Source organism: Cynocephalus volans, chromosome 1 (assembly GCF_027409185.1).
Source record: "Cynocephalus volans isolate mCynVol1 chromosome 1, mCynVol1.pri, whole genome shotgun sequence".
Classification (NCBI taxonomy): Eukaryota; Metazoa; Chordata; class Mammalia; order Dermoptera; family Cynocephalidae; genus Cynocephalus; species Cynocephalus volans.
Genome location: NC_084460.1, coordinates 18806438 through 18826231, shown reverse-complemented (window position 1 = coordinate 18826231; position 19794 = coordinate 18806438). Strand labels below are relative to the sequence as shown.

The window sequence follows — 19794 nt, the reverse complement described above, 5'->3', positions numbered from 1 at the left end:
AATTCTAGAGTCTTTTATATAAAACTACTACTGCTAATAAGGCTAACATTTATTTAGTGGCACTTTTGTGTCACACATTTTATATACATTCTCAAATCCTCACAATATTCCTGAAACCTAAATAATACTCTCCACAATTTAGATATGAATAAAACAAAACTCAGAGAGGTGAGTCCCTTGCCCAGAGTAATGCAACTGATTAATGCTGATTTACAAGCCCTGTTTGCCTCCTCTTATCACGATATCCTTTACAGCTCACCACATCGCCTACTTTTATTAAAAAAAAAAAGAAAAGAGAAGGAAGCTTCTTGTCTACTTTAATTGTTCAAGTGCTTTACAAATAATTTTGTAATATTTAGGCCTTTCTGTCTGTAGATATTCTGTAATTTTTTAATCTATAATATTTCCCTGATATTAGTGCACTTCAAAAAGTTTACGGAAAGATTTGTATTATCTTTTAATTCTACTTCTCCACAAATCTTCTGAAGTACTCTCATATTTTTCACTGTCTTATCTGAGCTAACTTCTTTTTTTTTTTTTTTTTTTTTTTTTTTTTTTTTTTTAAAAGATGACCGGTAAGGGGATCTTAACCCTTGACTTGGTGTTGTCAGCACCACGCTCAGCCAGTGAGCGAACCGGCCATCCGTATATGGGATCCGAACCCGAGGCCTTGGTGTTCTGAGCACCGCACTCTCCCGAGTGAGCCACGGGCCGGCCCTGAGCTAACTTCTAAGATGAGGAATATATATGAATATTTACTTGTCTAATATATGTCAACACCTGTTCCGCTAACATGCTTGTCTTTAAAACTGAAAAATGAAAAAGGTGAAGGAGGTAGAAGAATGTGGTGAACCTGTTAGCACTGTGCACACTTAGTGCCTGGTCTCCATTTGACCTTGTTTATCCTAACACTAATGTTTCTATCAACACCAATGGTAATGTAATGCTAGCTAATATATTTTGATGGTTAGCATTTATCCTTAGGTATTCTGGTAGCAATTATATACTCCTTAGTTTTTTTTTTTTTTTTTTTTTTTTTGTCTTTTTCGTGACCGGCACTCAGCCAGTGAGTGCACCAGCCATTCCTATATAGGATCCGAAACCGCGGCGGGAGCGTCTCCGCGCTCCCAGCGCCACACTCTCCCGAGTGCGCCACGGGCTCGGCCCAAGGTAGCAATTATATAAAGGAGTACTATAATTACACTAACATACATCAGTTAGCTTTTGCTGGGTAACAAACCACCCTGAAATGTAATGACTTAATACAACCACCATTTATTTAGCTCACAATTTTGTGGGCCAGCAGTTTAGGCTGGATTCAGCTGGATTCACTCACACATCTGCTGTCACTGCCAGTTTGGCAGGTAGTGGACAGAAAGGGGGGCTGTCTGATTCAGGGAGACCTCTGCTAAACCATGTTCTCTGCTTGATGTAGTCTCTCATCTCTGGGCAGGCTAGTCCAGGTGTGTTCACATGGCACAGGTCCCAAGAGACCAAGCAGGAATCAAAAGGTTCCTTAAGGGCTCAGCTCAGAATTGACACACCATCACTTCCACCTCATTCTGTTGGCAAAAGCAAGTCATAAGTCCGGCCCAGATTCAGGAGATGACTCTGCCTCTTGACAGGTGACAATGTCACTTACAAATCAGGGTGGATACAAAAAGGGGAATAATTGCAGCCATTTTTGGAAACAATCAACCAACCATTTGACAGATGAGATCCTTTACACTTGAAAGAAACACAACCTGACTAAATCACCCAGTTTTTAAATGGTGGAGCCAGGATTTGAACCAGATTCAGTCCGAATCTGAACCCAAGCTCTTAACTACTGTCCTCAGCTGGCTCTGAGTTTTCCCACACCAGTTTTTCTTCTCTCCATACATCTTCTTCTTGATGGTCTCAGTAACAAGTTTTTAAGAGCATTCATGTGCTTGTCAGTGTACAAATATCTTGGCTTCCTTCAGGACTGGTTTTTCCTATAATCATTGGGCCAAGAGCTGGAGGTTTCATAAAAATGCATATTCTTGTGCCCACCTGAGACTTAGTTATAATTTCCAAGGAGAGATCTTGGAAATACATTTTAGATAAGCTCCTCTCCTGTGTGTACTAAATTTTGAGAACTCTTTCTTTAGAACATTATTTAGCACTCTTTACTAATCCTCAGCCCCTTAGTGGAAACCCTACCAATTCTCCGCAAGACGCAGATCAAGCCTCCTTAAGGAAACAGAGGTTTTACCCTGTTGACAAGCAGTAGTGAGAATAAATTCCCATCCTTTCTGTGAAACAACATCTATAACTCTTTCATAACAATTCTGAAGTCACCTAAGATGGGGCTAAGGTTTACCACACGAAAGCCTTGCATTATAAAATTGCCTACTGAGAAGGGAAGGTAGCCTGGGCTGTACTCTCCTTTCCTTCTGTGCCCATGGCCCAGCCTTGGCACTTGGTAGCTAAGAGCAGGGACCAATACTTATTTCATATTCAGTGACTGCAGGGAGATCTCAGCTCTTACTTATCAGCCTAGATAAATAATTCCACTTTTCAGACCTACAGGGAAGCAGAGAATTCATGAACTAAATCTCAGTGGTTTAAGAAAGAAATGTACAGTTCAAAAGACAGCTTATTTCCAAGGGTAAATTAAAGGAGGAAAAGAACTAGTGGTGAGCATATAAGGATCTGCTGTTTGCAAAAGAGAGCCATAGAAATAGGTGTATGATCTGCTGTTAGGACATTGAGAAGATAGGGGTAATGACCAGTTGAACGCCAAATGCAGTGAAGACACTTGATAAAAATGCCTATTTTTGGAAAATGGTGATGGTCCATTGGTTTTGACCCTCTGAATGCAGCTGCACACAGACTTCTATTTGTCTCTCACTTTCTAGAACAACCTCTTCAATTTGAAATGGAAACTAGAGGAATGGTTTTCCAGTGTCCGTTCGATGAGACACATAAAAGCCAAACTAAGCAACAGTGATTCCCACCCTAGCACACAACTCATCAGGATCCAGAGCTGGGGTTACTTTCAGTAAGACACAGGCATGCTTTTATTGGTCCATTGTGGTCAAATCTCTAGAGCAAAACATTTAAAACCCAAAGTTGGATAAATATCCCCAGTAACATGTCAGAAGAAGAATGACAACTCAAACGCTTATAGAAGCCAAGCAGAAAGTAACAGAGGGAAATTGGCCACGAATAGACTCCAGAAAAATGTCCAAAGGACAAGTCAGACTCAGCTCCCACCATGGGTGCCTCAAGAATATAACAGCCAGCTGTGTTCCCTAAAGGAAAATCATAAAATTCAAATCGTTTTTTAAGTTCCTGATCTTTTAATATTAGCCTCTAATTCAGTCTCTTCTTGAAATACCATGTAGTCCAATAGATAGATAGATAGATAGATAGATAGATAGATAGATAGATAGATAGATAGATAGATAGATAGATAGATAGATGGATAGATGGATAGATGGATAAAATAAAAACTCTATCTGTGGGCTGGATGCAGTCCTTGGGCTATTAGTTTGCAGCACCATTAAATGAGTCAAATAAAATGCCTAAGAAACCTACTGAAAATTGACATTTTAGTAGTTACCAATGGACAGTTTGCTCTTTGCTATGCAAACAATTTAGCTGATAACACCATGGCTGCTGTTAAACTTATCAATGGTAATTCATATTAAGACTTCAAGAATAGACCTATAACTCCATTGGAAAGTAGAAAGAGACAAAAACACAGCAGCCGCCAGTCAGCCCGTTGCTAATCTCAGAGTTACATGCTGGGAAAACATGATTTACTCAGATTTTCAGCACCATCTGTGCTGTGATCATTCATTCCCATAGTCATAAAAATGAATTGCAACAGCAATTTTTCCCAAAAGAAGCTGAAGTTACTCTTAATTTGGATATGAAACATATATAAATTCTGCCAAAAACTATGCATTTTTCAAATAAAAGTCCCAATTAAGATTGACTTAAAATAAACACATTTAATTTTGGTACTCGACCTGAATTAATGAAAAAAATTATGTTTCTTCCATAACATCTCTTTATTTAATTAGGGACCAAAAGAATAAAATCAGTTATAGGCTTTGAGCTAAAATGGGCTTAGAGAGCATTTTTTGACCCCTTAATTTTATAGAACAGGAAGCTGAGGTTTGACAGGAGTCAAATGGAGATCAATAATTAGGATTCCCCTTCCTTTCTGAAAGGAGAGGTGAAGTCTAGGAACCAAATTATCCAACACTTCAGTAGTTACTGCCTACCATGTAGGAATGGAGTTTTTTGATCACAGAGAGAAACACAGACAGTTTTACAAGACCAGCTTTCTTGTTATTTGTATTGACTGTAATAATTTTAATTCCATATGCTTCTAATTTTTCAAATTTCTACATACATTTGGGTAACTTTGCAGCTCATAACCACTGCCTGAATTAGGTTGGCAAAGATATTTTGTTCAATTTTTTAATAAAGAAATTGAGGCCTATAAAGATATATATATATATGTTACATGAGACCGCTTGGGTGATTACTGACTGAGCTGGGACCAGAATCCAAGTCTTCTGGCTCCTTTCCTATGCTAATTTTTTATTCATGCAGCAAATATTTATTAAGCTCCTACATTATACCAGGTACTGGTAAACAAAGACTTTCCCTGCCCTTGTAGAGTGTTATCTCATAGAGTTGAATCCATCACAAGCAACTTTATGGTACAAACAGCTTCAGTCCTCATATCTTACTGTGTTAATAAGGTTCACCAGAACATTTTCTTAAGAAATAATCTGTGTCAGCTTATTTCCAAGGCTTAAAGCCTCTACTTGTTCTGTGCTACACTAGAATATTTAAAGAAATGGTCTTCTCTACCGTCCTTTCAATGTTATTTGCAAGAGACATAGGGATGTGGCACCTCTAATATGTTTTAATTGAGACCTACAGAAAGCCCCTCATTGATTTGCCCAGGAAAATTAACACATGTGCTAGCCAAGCATGATACCTTCTAAACCTTAGCAAGAAGATTAGGAGTAGGGCATTTTAGTAGGGTTTTTCTTCCTCCAAGACATTGCAAGAAAAGTTAAACACATTCAAGTATACCTCAGTGTGTTACTCTCTTCCTGGGCCATATAGAAATCTTGGAGGAAAGGTTTATTGATTTAATTAATCTGAGTGGTGTCCCTTATCCCAAGTCACTCTCTATGTATTATCATGGTTATTAAATAGTATAAACAGGTTTGTATGTCCCTGTATTTTGAATAATGTATAATAGGCACTTGAAATATGATTTATATTAGATTTACTTTTAATCCTAACAGACTTATGAAGTATCACTATCCCAAATAGAAAGATGAGGAGATGCTGAGAGGGTAGATGATTTGAGATGAGGAACCCATGTTCTTAACCCAATGCCACATTGCAGAAGCTCTAAAATGTGTTTATAACACAAAGGTGCACACACTTTGGTAATGACTATATTTATGTTGGGTAATGATGGTATTCGAGATGTTCCAAAATGTGCCAGGTACTTAGAAATTATGTCATATGATGAAGTTATACAGATAGTCCTGACTTACAATTTTTGACTTTCAATGGTGCAAAATCAGTAGGAATTCAGTAGAAACCATACTTCGAGCACCCGCACAACCATTGCTGTTTTTCACTTCAGGTTCATCATGTAATAAATTACATGAGATTTTCAACACTTTATTATAAAATAGGCTTTGTGTTAGAGGATTTTGCCCAACTATAGGCTGACATAAGTGTTCTAAGCACATTTTAAGTAGGCTAGGCCAAGCTATGATGTTCAGTACGTTAGGTATATTAAATGCATTTTCAGCTTACAATATTTTTTAACTAACAGTGGGTTTATCAGGACATAACCCCATCATAAGGTGAGAAGCATCTGTATTTAGCATGTAAAAGAGAAGAAATACGGTGGCTGAATTTGAGTGTTTGAGGACCAATGTGTAGAAGGGGCAGTAGACTGACTAGGTGTCTCAGACAGCAGAACAAAGATGAATGGCTGGAAACTCTATGGAGATATACAAGGGTACTTCAAAAAGTTTGTCATAAGATGTATATTATCATTTAATTCTATTTTTCCACAATCTTTTTAAAGTACCTTTATATGTATAGAAGAAAGGACTTGGGGATGATTGGCACTGCCCACACTTGAGCAGGGATGCCTTTTGAGGTGGGCATGTTCATTAGACTGAGGCTAGAGAGGCCCTTGTTGGGGATGCCCTTGGATAAGAAGTCTGCATAGTTCTCAGGCTCGGTTACTCCTTGACTTTCCAAACAAAGACTCTGGGAAAGCTGGTGAAAATTATGCTAGCCCAAAATAGTGTAAAATTTATCAGCTACACTAAAAGCCCAATTCTTAGCTGCACCTTCTTCTTGTTCAGGAGCACAGTACCATGCAGAAGTTACATTGCACGCAAGTTGACAAAATCGTGGCGCAGTACGACAAAGAGAAGTCGACGCATGAGAAGATCCTAGAGAAGGCAATGAAGAAGAAGGGGTAATACTGTTTATTTCCTTCTGAAGCTTTTCTCCATTTTTATATCTTGTCTTTTTGAATGAGTCAGCTGCCTTTTTAGGCCAAGAGAGAACTCAGTGTTGACTCAGTTTTCATCATTAAAAATTATTCTTGGAAAATAAGAGACTCACTTATTTCAAACGGTCTAATACCATAACAGGTCAGGGAGTCCAGTTATTTAAGGTTTAGGGAAGGTTCTCATCAGATGTACTGAAATCCTTTAATTCATTGTAATTAGTTCTAATATGAAAAAGAAATATTAGCCACAAATAATTGAAAAAAAATACTTTCCCACTGTAAGAATAGATGGTAACTTTTTATTTTGAAATAACTTTAAACTTACAGAAAACTTGCAAAAATAGTACAGAGAGTTCCCCTTATACCCTTAACTCACCATCCCTAAATGTTAATATCTCATGTAACTGTAGTGCAGTTATCAAACCAGGAAATTGACATTGGTATAATCCCATTAACTAACTACAGTGCTTTTTCAAATTTTATCAGTTTTTCCACTAATGCTCTTTTTCTGTTCTTGGATCCACTCTAGAATCACACATTACATTTAGTTGTCTTGCCAATCTCCTCCAGCCTCTGATGATTCCTCCATTTCTTCCTGTCTTTCATCACTTTTTTACATTTGAAGATTACCAGTCAGTTATTTTGTAGGATGTGTCTTCTTTTGGTTTAGTCTGATATTTTCTCATGATTACAGTGAGGTTATGCATTTTAGGTAAGCACACCACAGAAGTGAAGCTGCTTCCTTCTGAGCACATGATTTTGGGGGTACGTGATGTTAATGTTTGTGTGTCTCATTGTTGGTGATGTTAACCTGAATCTTTTGGCTAAGGTGGTATCTGACCAGTTTTGCACTGCACAGTTACTGCTTTTCTCTTTATAATTAAAAAATATCTTGGGGAAGATATGTGAGACTGTGCATATATTCTATTTATCTGAGAAATTATCTTTTGGCCTAGCTTTGTCCTCCTTCACTGTATTCTCTCTGGTTTTTATCTCCTTTCTTAAATCCCTGTTGATTTCCTCTAACCTTCCACAGCCTTTAGTGTGAGAGAAGAGAAAAGGATGAAGGAAGTACATCATTTTCCTACTTGTTTTTTGTTTTTTGTTTGGACATTCACTCAAGATATACCTAGAAAACTAAGGCTGTGAAAACAGAACAGATTAAATTTGTTAATTTTCTTGGACATCCTTTCTTATTGCTGAAATTTCAGGTCCCAAGATCCAGTTTCATGACGTGAAACCAATGTAATTTGCTTGAGGAATAAATGGTGGGTAATTACATACACCCACCCTGATCTCAGTCCTCACTATTTGAGAGATTGCTTCATTTTTAAAGTGACATTTTTTTCAGAAAAATATAAACCAGGCAGTAACTATTGAGCATTTGCTATTACGTGCCAGTACAGTCTGCCCTTTATTTTCCCCATCGTTTTCACTGTACCACTGAGGCAGAAACATTGCCCATTACTTTGACATTTTGTTAAGTATTTTACATGAGTGAGCCAGGCAAAGCTCAGCAACGCATTTCATGGCTCGTGTGGCAATATCGATGGTAATAATCATTTTAAGGAGCCATGACTCTTCCAGACTTCTGACCACCTCAGCAGCTTTGGTATTTTTTTTTTTTTTTTTTGGTAAATAATTTTTTCCCACTTAATTACATTTTAGACCAAAATGTTGAAAGAGCATAGTAGACATAGACCCTAACACCATGTTTTTAGGAAGCAGATTTTGACAACTGTATGGTACTCTTCAAGAATAAGATTTTTAAAAAACCAACTTTTTGATTCGTTGATCTTTTGAATTGTTTTTTGGTTTTCAATTTCATTCAGTTCTGCTCTGATCTTAATGATTTCTTTCCGTCTGCTAACTTTAGGTTTGGATTGTTCTTGTTTTTCTAGTTCTTTAAGGTGAAGTGTTAGTTTGTTCACTTGCCATCTTTCTATTCTTCTGAAGTGAGCGTTTAATGCAATAAATTTTCCCCTCAATACTGCTTTTGCAGTATCCCACAGGTTTTGGTATGATGTATCATTGTTTTCATTAGTTTCAATAAATTTTTTGATTTCCTGCTTGATTTCTTCTTGGACCCATATGTCATTAAGTAGAATGCTGTTTAATTTCCATGTGTTTGTATAGTTTCCAGAGGTTCGTTTGTTATTAATTTCTAGTTTTAATCCATTGTGGCCTGAGAAGATACATGGGATAATTCCAATTTTTTTGAATTTATTGAGACTTGATTTGTGACCTAATATGTGATCTATCCTGGAGAATGATCCATGTGCTGATGAGAAAAATGAATATTCTGAGGTTGTTGGGTGGAATGTTCTGTAGATATCTGCCAGTTCCAATTGGTCTAGAGTCTTGTTTAGATCTTGTGTTTCTCTACTGATTCTTTGCCTAGATGATCTGTCTAATATTGACAGTGGGGTGTTCAGGTCCCCTGCTATTATGGTATTAGTGTCTATTTCCTTCTTTAGGTCTAATAGAGTTTGTTTTATAAATCTGGCTGCTCCAACATTGGGTGCATACATATTTATGATTGTTATGTCTTCTTGGTTTTTTGAAAAGATAAATAAAATTGACAAACCATTAGCATGGCTAACAAAAAAAAGGAGAGAAGACTCAAATAACAAAAATTAGAAATGAAAAAGGCGATATTACAACTGATTCATCTGAAATACAAGGAATCATTCGAGACTACTATAAACAACTATACGCCAACAAATTTGAAAATCTGGAGGAAATGGATAAATTTCTGGACACACACAAGCTCCCAAAACTGAACCGTGAAGACGTAGAAAATTTGAACAGACCAATAACAATAAAGGAGATTGAAGGTGTTATCAGAAGGCTCCCAACAAAGAAAAGCCCAGGACCAGATGGATTCACAGCAGAATTTTACCAAACATTCAAAGAGGAATTGACACCGATTCTTTACAAACTATTCCAAAAGATTGAAACGGACGCAAATCTCCCAAACTCATTCTATGAAGCAAACATCATCCTGATACCAAAACCAGGTAAAGATATAACCAAAAAAGAAAACTACAGGCCAATATCCTTGATGAATATAGATGCAAAACTCCTCACTAAATTACTAGCAAACAGAATACAGCAACACATACGTAAAATTATTCATCACGATCAAGTGGGATTCATCCCAGGGATGCAAGGTTGGTTCAACATACGCAAATCAATAAATGTGATACACCATGTGAATAAACTCAAACACAAGGACCATATGATCATCTCTATAGATGCTGAAAAAGCATTTGATAAAGTTCAGCACTCATTCATGACAAAGACCCTCTATAAGTTAGGTATAGAGGGAAAGTATCTCAACATAATTAAAGCCATATATGCCAAACCCACTGCCAATATCATCCTGAATGGGGAAAAGCTGAAAGCTTTTCCTTTAAGAACAGGAACTAGACAAGGATGCCCACTCTCACCACTCCTATTCAACATAGTGTTGGAAGTACTAGCCAGAGCAATCAGAGAAGAGAAGGAAATAAAGGGCATTCAGATTGGAAAAGATGAAGTCAAACTCCCTGTTTGCAGATGACATGATCCTATATATCGAACAGCCTAAAACCTCTACAAAAAAACTACTGGAATTGATAAATGATTTCAGCACAGTAGCAGGATACAAAATCAACACACAAAAATCAGTAGCATTTCTTTTCTCCAATAGTGAACATGCAGAAAGAGAAATCAAGAAAGCCTGCCCATTTACAATAGTCACCAAAAAAATAAAATACTTAGGAATTGAGTTAACCAAGGAGGTGAAAAATCTCTATAATGAGAACTACAAACCACTGCTGAGAGAAATTAGAGAGGATACAAGAAGATGGAAAGATATCCCATGCTCTTGGATTGGAAGAATCAACATAGTGAAAATGTCCATACTACCCAAAGTGATATACAAATTCAATGTAATCCCCATCAAAATTCCAAAGACATTTTTCTCAGAAATGGAAAAAACTATCCAGACATTTATATGGAACAATAAAAGACCACGCATAGCCAAAGCAATGCTCAGCAAAAAAAATAAAGCTGGAGGCATAACACTACCTGACTTTAAGCTATACTACAAAGCTATAATAACCAAAACAGTATGGTACTGGCATAAAAACAGACACACTGACCAATGGAATAGAATAGAGAATCCAGAAGTCAACCCACACACTTACTGTCAGCTGATCTTTGACAAAGGCACCAAGCCTATTCACTGGGGAAGGGACTGCCTCTTCAGCAAATGGTGCTGGGATAACTGGATATCCATATGCAGGAGAATGAAACTAGATCCAAACCTCTCACCGTATACTAAAATCAACTCAAAATGGATTAAGGATTTAAATATACACCCTGAAACAATAAAACTTCTTAAAGAAAACATAGGAGAAACACTTCAGGAAATAGGACTGGGCACAGACTTCATGAATATGACCCCAAAAGCACGGGCAACCAAAGGAAAAATAAACAAATGGGATTATATCAAACTAAAAAGCTTCTGCACAGCAAAAGAAACAATTAAAAGAGTTAAAAGACAACCAACAGAGTGGGAGAAAATATTTGCAAAATATATATCTGACAAAGGATTAATATCCAGAATATATAAGGAACTCAAACAACTTTACAAGAAGAAAACAAGCAACCCAATTAAAAAATGGGCAAAAAAGCTAAGTAGGCATTTCTCTAAGGAAGATATCCAAATGGCCAACAGACATATGAAAAAATGCTCAACATCACTCAGCATCCGGGAAATGCAAATCAAAACCACACTGAGATACCATCTAACCCCAGTTAGGATGGCTAAAATCCAAAAGACTATGAACGATAAATGCTGGCGAGGCTGCGGAGAAAAAGGAACTCTCATACATTGTTGGTGGGACTGCAAAATGGTGCAGCCTCTATGGAAAATGGTATGGAGGTTCCTTAAACAATTGCAAATAGATCTACCATACGACCCAGCCATCCCACTGTTGGGAATATACCCAGAGGAATGGAAATCATCAAGTCGAAGGTATACCTGTTCCCCAATGTTCATCGCAGCACTCTTTACAATAGCCAAGAGTTGGAACCAGCCCAAATGCCCATCATCAGATGAGTGGATACGGAAAATGTGGTACATCTACACAATGGAATACTACTCAGCTATAAAAACGAATGAAATACTGCCATTTGCAACAACATGGATGGACCTTGAGAGAATTATATTAAGTGAAACAAGTCAGGCACAGAAAGAGAAATACCACATGTTCTCACTTATTGGAGGGAGCTAAACATTAATATATAAATTCACACACACACATACACACACACACACACAAATCGGGGGGGGAGGGAAGAAGATATAACAACCACAATTATTTGAAGTTGATACAACAAGCAAACAGAAAGGACATTGTTGGGGGGGAGGGGGGGAGGGAGAAGGGAGGGAGGTTTTGGTGATGGGGAGCATTAATCAGCTACAATGTATATCGACAAAATAAAATTAAAAAAAAAAAAAAGAGAGACCCACAGGAAAAATAAATAAATAAATTCGCACACACACACACACACACACACAGACACACACACACACAAACCGGGGGGGGGGGGGGGAAGAAGATATAACAACCACAATTATTTGAAGTTGATACGACAAGCAAACAGAAAGGACATTGTTGGGGGGGAGGGGGGAGGGAGAAGGGAGGGAGGTTTTGGTGATGGGGAGCAATAATCAGCCACAATGTATATCGACAAAATAAAATTTAAAAAAAAAAAAAAGAATAAGATTTTTATTCACAAGTCACCTCTTCAAAAAAATGTTCTATGTATTTTCGTGGATGGCTGCATTGAAATTTTCTTTCCATGTTTTTAACCAAACCAAAAATATTTACTTAGGAGATTTCAGACTCAAGCACCATAGAGTAAGTTTCTTTGCTAAAAACATTACAATTTTCTAAATCAATAAATCGTAAGTGCTACATTTAGAAATCAAGAATGGATAAAAGATATATTTACCTCATTGTTATTTTTACTCTCAAAGGTAAAGTGGGGTCAGAAGGGTAGTTATTGTAAGTTGTTCCTGGTGAGAAACTTAGCCCCTTACTCAGGCTATTGAGCAAACTCACAGGTCTCTCAGCAAATAAAGCCTTATTTTATCTTAAGTGTAGATAAGACTGAAAAATTCTAACCTACAGAGTTCTTCCTGAGTCTGTACTGTTAGACTCAACACTACCTTCAGGCTCTCCACAGAGAGAATTTTCCAAATACTTTAAGCAATTGATGTTTTAACAATATATTAACAGTTACTCCAAAATCTGACATCAAATACTTCCTTCTGTTCAGCCATATCTGAGGAGAGTTTCTCATGGTTAATACTAACCGTGCTATCAAGATTGCCTAGAATTCTTACTCCAACCAAGTTGCTAAAAAGTCAGTGAAAAGGGAAACTGGCTACAGTCCTTGGGGATTTCTTAAGCAGGATCCATTTCTAAAACAAATAAAAGGTTTCCTTTTATTCTTACCAACTCAACTGAAGGGGATGGATGATTGAAGTGGAAAAGAGAAATTTTATTCAAGTGCTCTCCAGCTGTTTTGTGTCGCATGTGTTTTCCACTGAAGTAGCTGTAAGGTGATGGGGAGAAATGAATGAGGGAGAGGGAGGACAAGATAAAGCTGGGAAAATTCAAAATTACAGAAATTATTTTGCACAGTCAGAAAATAAGTAGTAATGTTGATGTGCTAGAAGAAAAAAATGCACTCTTGATTTTCAATATATCCCAGGAGTCCTTAGCTTAGGCCAACAGATAAGACTACTGAATAAAACCTATCATTGTATTTATGGTGAAAGATCCTGGCTAGAATTAAGCCAGAGGACTATTTCAGCTACAAGCTCACTAAAAAACAGAATAGAGAAGAAACATGCTCAGTGCCAGCCATTGAGAAGTGATCGGTTTGATGAGAGACCTAGCATTTTTAGAGTAATGTTTCTTTCAGAGGAGCTCTAAATTAGTAATATAATGAAGCATTCTGACTTGGGCTGTAATAAACCAGAGCACATATGCAGAAACCTGTTCTTGTTTCAGCAGTGCTGTGGATCTTCCAGAAGGAAAACATAATCACTGAAATAAGCTGTAATGGTCGCTGGGCAATTGCCTATTATATATTTCCTATTTACAACAGAATAAGAGGCAAAAATTACCCTGTGATGCCAAGAAATGCTATTTTCTCCCTCCTTGGCATGTTTAAAATACAAAAATCTGGCTTTACAACCAAAACAGAAGAATTAAAAATTCAGTTCAAGGCTGAGGACCTATTTTCCAGTTTTCATCCCAAATAATATTTTATTGAATAAAAAAATAGCTTGAGGAAAAATAGGAACCAAAATGGAAACTCTGACAACAGACGCTTAACAATGAAATAATTGTTAGGTCCAAAGTGTTTCCTTGTGTTGTGATTGAATTGAGCCATCATGATACAGAAAATATTTTGTAAGGTGTGAGTCTATTACCAGAAAATCTGATGTTGCCCAGTGAGCTGTGGCATCCCACGTTTGATGAATCTGTTGTCTTCATCAGAAAGCCGTGTAGCAGGGGCCCATAGGAATGGGAAGATATCTAATTTCTGGCATGCATTTTTAACTTTCCATTTTCAGGGGAAGTAATTGTCTCGAAATGAAAAAAGAAACAGAAATTAAAATTCAGACACTGACATCAGATCACAAATCTAAGGTAAGAAAATGCCCATTTTTATAGCAATGACTTGCAGAAGACACTTTGTAAAGTTTTAGAAGGAGTTCCTAGTATAAATCAGAAATGACAGTAACCTGGGGCTGCTCTGAGAAGTCAGGAGATTTGAGGGTTCATGTTTGCCCATGACTCACTGGCTTTTGGAAGAGCCATTTTATGGAACCTATTTTTTGTCTTGTCTTTAGAAATATGCTAATAATATTTACGTTGTCTGCCTTAGAGGCATCAAGTGATATAATAAATAAAGAGACTCACAGGAAATACTGTATAAAATACAGAATATTCTTCCCTATAGAAGTAATATTAACCATGCCAGAAAAACACCCAAACTGGGGGTTGAGTAACTGTTTGATACTTACTCTATCCTAACTTTGCTGTGGCAAAGAAAAAATCAAGGTGAGAAAAAGTCAAGACTTGGTATTCTAAGGGATGAGCCCTCTTACTCACATTTACCCAAAGACAGGAGAAAGTAGGAGCTCGAGAAATCTTAATTAAGTTTGTGGGCATTTGGAGAACTAAGCGCTAAGTCCCAGTCAAGAACACAAACAATTCTTCCAGCAACAATAGTTTAAAAAAAAAAACAAAAAACAAAACTCTTAAAGTAAGCTCCCAACTACAGCCTTTGTTCAAACCAGCCAGCTTCCATATGTTTATATGCAGCTCTGTCGTCCAGCCCAATGACCTTGCCATGTACATGGACCAGCCAAGCTGTTCAAGATAAAGTTCTTGGCCTTACATATTTTGTATGGCATGAACTCTCTATGGGCAGTAAGCCATGTGTCTTTGAGAGTTGTCCCCACTCTCTTCTTAACTGGCATGTTTGAGAACTAATGCTTGTGCAACATGTCATGATTTTTAGATGCTTTGCATAATAGGAAAGAAGGAACCTTGGTAACAGTATCGGTTTGCTTTTGTTGCATAATAAACTATGCCAGAATTTAGTGCCTTAAAACAGCCACCATTTATTAGCTCACAATTCAGTGGGTCAGAAATTTGGGCTGTACTCTACTGGGTGGTTCTTCTACTGATTTTGGCTGGTCTCTCTCTTGTATCTGCAGTCAGCTGGACTTTGATGGCCTCATTCATGTATCTGGTGGCTGGCTGGCTGCTGGTTGTTTTTTCCTACGTGACTCTTAACCTCCAGCAGCCTAGCCCAGACTTAGTCACAGGGTAGCCTCTGGGTTCCAAGCATAGCAAACATGATGCTCTGCTTGCATCCCATTTGCGACTGTCTCATGGGCTAAAGCAAGTCACAAGTCAGCCAGATTCAAGGAGATGGAGAAATGAACTCTAGCTCTTGGCAAGAGGAGCTGCAAACTCACATTGCAAAGAGTGTGGATACTGGGAGGGGAGGACTTTCTACCCCAGCATCTATTAGGATTGATGCAATAAGGCACAATCCAGGAATAAGAGAATGCACAGCTCTCTATTGAGACCTGTGGCCTTATGGAAGTAAAGCCAGAAAAGCACAAGGTGATGAGGAGAATTCTGATGTAATCAGGAAAATGGCCCAAGGGCCCGACTAACCAGAGTGTGGGCAAGTTAGGCAGTGAAATAACAGGTTATGATTAAATATTTGGAGCCAAAGTGATTAATTTATTTTAATAAGTAATGACCTCCTGATTCCCATTGATTCATACATATGATTTTTTTGTAGGTTATAGACATCTACTGATTTGCCAAGTAAATTGGTGGGAGGGGTCAGAAATGCACGAATAATATAGTGCTTTCAGTTAATTCCTGCCCTGTCAGGACTCCAGGTGGCACTATCCCCCTTTCCCCGAACAGGTCAAAGAGATTGTGGCACAACACACAAAGGAGTGGTCAGAGATGATCAACACCCACAGTGCTGAGGAGCAAGAAATCCGGGACCTGCACCTGAGCCAGCAGTGCGAGCTGCTGAAAAAGCTACTAATCAGCGCCCACGAGCAGCAGACCCAGCAGCTTAAACTGTCCCACGACCGGTAGGAGAGTCATCCATCCCCAGAGTAAACTCCTGGTTTTTTAAAAAGCCTGATTTTGTGTGATGTGTGAGCCAAGGTAATAAATAAAATCAAATCGACATAATATTAAGCTCATGTATGTGTGTGTGTGTGTGTGTGTGTGTGTGTGTGTATCTTATCATACAATTAATGTAAGCAAGATGAACTGTAAAAGAAATGACCTCTGCTATCAGAAGGCTTACAGGTGTTGGCAAGATATTACATTCACATGAAAAGTTAAGTCAAATTAGAAGTAGCATATGACACAATGGTAGGGCTGGAACTGACCTTTGAAAAATGATCTGTAGTCTCTTAGGAGAGAAGATGCAGAGGAAGATAAAGACCAACCAGTTCAACTCCTAGAGTGATTCAGTTCTGATCATTCACTAGCTAGCTGTGGAGAGAGCCTTCTTTTCCCTTCTTTACAGTATAAGGACTCCTATGAATTTTTGAAAGACAGGCCTGACCGAGAAACAGCAAAGTATCGTATATTTTAACCTCTTCTCACTTGAGCAAAGTGAATATTGTATTTGAAAAACTGCAAATGATGAGCTGGACTTTTCCCTGGGCAGCAGAGAGTTTATATTAATTATGTCTTTTCATCCCAGCTTGGTTGCAGCTTGCCTGCTTCCTACTTAGTGCCTACTATATGCCACAGTTAGGGTCTATTGACACACACAAAAGAGAAGGAAATAGAAGCATTACACAAATAAATCAAACAAAAAACTTTTTAAATGCCAACTTCTTAAATTATCTGTTTGCATGCCCAAATTACCAGTCTTACTTTGGAGTGATAGATATTGCCATAAGAACATTAATTGTTTTTTCCATATTTCCAAATTCTCATATGAGGCAACTAAATGATAAACCATGCTATCTTTCCTGCTGGATAATGTCCTACACCTCATGTGTTTTAAAGCATTCTGTTTAGTTCTATAGGATTAGCAGTTGTCTTTTTGTTTTTTCCTTAGATTCAGTATGCAGAAAGTTCATCATTCTGCCTTTGACCCAAGCTACAATACCAGATTTTAGGTATCTACTCTGATCCAAAGATATTTCACAGAATAAGACATTTTTCTAATCAAAAATTTTTTTGAATAAAGAGTGTATTAGCCCACAACAGTATGCATTGTCTGAAAGAAAAAAACAAAGTAAACTAATTCTTGCCTTGGTTAGGAAGTCATTTGAAGAGACCATAACCTAGTTACTAATTTACCTTAAAAAATAAAGCCATGGCAGGAGCATTTTCCAAAGCAACAGCAGTGTTTAAGCTTTTTCTCAAGTGGTGGTTGTGTTTCCTTTTTTACCATCACAGCTGTTGTTCTTGGTTTAAAATCCTTGCTTTCTTAACACTTGTCAGCAATTTGGTCATGGAAAGTGTTGGTTGATGGAAGGAATGAATGAATATGGATGAATGAAGAAATGGTCAATTTACTAATAAGTAAAATTTGAGAGTGGCTTTCTTGGGTCTTACACTTCTCACTAACAGAGATGAAAAAAGGATTACTCAAAGGACCAAGAATGCAATGAGAAGCCCAAGGGGACTGCACCTCAGCAACTCCTCCGTTAGAAGGAGAAAACTGGGTACAGCCCCGATTCAAAGTTAGCTTCTGTTTTTTTTTTTTTTTTTTTTTGTCCTTTTCGTGACCGGCACTCGGCCAGTCCTATATAGGATCCGAACCCGTGGTGGGAGTGTCGCAGCGCTCCCAGCGCCGCACTCTACCAAGTGCGCCACGGGCTCGGCCCAGCTTCTGTTTTTTATTGTAAAGACAAGGAAGTTTCACAAGAAAAATCAGTTGATACAATCATTTCAAAAGGACACAAAGACAAGGCAGTGTGACAAAAGTTATCTATGGCTAAGTATAGCTTAAACAATGGAAACTAGTAACAGTAAAATTAACAATGTGACATTCCAAAGTACAATTTGTGAAAAGCTAAGTTGATCAAACTGTGATCATTATCTAAAATATAACCTCTCTTTAAATGATTTAAGCAAAAGTTGTATTCCTATGGTAAAATCTAAGTATAATTATCTCTAAAGTTTCCACCAACAGACAACTTGCCCCTAGCAAACATTTTTTTCACATCTTTCCCTTCAGCAATTTTTAAAGTCTCTTAACAAGATCTGTATGACAACCACCTGTTAGTTCTAAAATCATTGACGTATACAATCCCATACCTAAGCAGTGATTAGAGGTGAATAGGTGGGCTGTTGCCACGCTATCTGTAGACTGTTGTCTCCTAATTGAGGACTTTTGTCTCATACAGGCATTTACTTCAAAACCCTATTCTAAAAATCAAATGAGAATCAAGATTTCTAATCATCTACACTTGGGTCCAGAGTTTCTTTAAGTATTCCTACTTCTGTGGCTCTAGGGTAACTGACTGAAGATCTCCACATTTCAGCACTGTTCACCCCTTTTGATATAGAGCTAGCAAATGTAATTAGGTAACACGACTCCTTCAGTACTCTTTTCCAGGCAGTGCTTTAAGGAAAGCTCCATAGTTCCAGAAAAAATTCTTTGTTGATCATATTCATCTCAGTATGCTAAATTTTATGCCTCTAATGTACACATAAATAAAGATATCAGTATTTATCATGTACACATGCACACACATGCATTTGAACACAGTGATACGTCACCTGTGAGCATACTTTTTGCTACTTCTTTCTCTGTTTACTTGAAACCATTTAGTCCCTTTCATTCCCGTGGGTTGTCAGAAACAGGAAAGTCACCTGTCAGTGTTAGAACATCCTCTTTCTTCCAGCCCGTCTGGTCCCAAATAAAGTAGAGCAAAGCTGGAAATCCTTTTATGGACAAAATCATTTCTTCACAAGCCATCACTGTTACTTCACCACTAGGTGGCCCAGTGCCCCTCTGGGATCAGCATCTGCATGAGCTGGAGCTCTTTGCTTCCTTTTTCCAAAATACAAAATAACACAGTGAGCTCAGTAATGAAAAAACCATAAATGAACCTAGTCCTGCTGTTACATATGGGATTTGTTTTTTTGTTTTTTTGTTTTTTAAAATTATGGTTAAATGTACATAATACAGAATTATAAGCATTTTTGAGTGTATGGCATTAAGTGTACCCATCACCACCACCCATCTCCAGAACTTTTCCGTCCTCCCCAAACGAAACTCTGTACCCATTAAACACTAACTCTCCGTGACCCCCTCATTTGTTTGTTCATTTTTAATACACAGGGAAAGCAAGGAAATGCGAGCACACCAGGCTAAGATTTCTATGGAAAACAGCAAAGCCATTAGCCAAGATAAATCTATCAAGAATAAAGCAGAACGGGAGAGGTAAGTCTGAGAATGTTCACTGTGGGATTATGGCATGGACTTGGGGACATAGTCTCAACAATGTTTATCTGTGTATACACACACACACCTACATCTGAGATATAAAAGCACTTGTGTGGGCTTTGAGTAAGAATTCTGCTATCATGGCTGCTAGGAAGATTTATTATTATTGCTATAGTAGTTTCCAAAGTTTTCTGATTGTTTACTACCACCAGAAA

The 19794-nt window shown here is 37.7% G+C and overlaps 1 protein-coding gene across 1 annotated transcript in view; it reads left to right on the top strand.

The window, feature by feature from the left end:
- Positions 1 to 19794, top strand: part of PLCB4 (phospholipase C beta 4) — a 404723-nt gene that overhangs the window by 374234 nt on the left and 10695 nt on the right. The window contains exons 32-35 of the mRNA XM_063092112.1: positions 6393 to 6508; positions 14190 to 14265; positions 16072 to 16247; positions 19475 to 19576. Coding sequence (XP_062948182.1) covers positions 6393 to 6508; positions 14190 to 14265; positions 16072 to 16247; positions 19475 to 19576 — 470 coding nt within the window. The remainder of the gene's footprint in view (positions 1 to 6392; positions 6509 to 14189; positions 14266 to 16071; positions 16248 to 19474; positions 19577 to 19794) is intronic.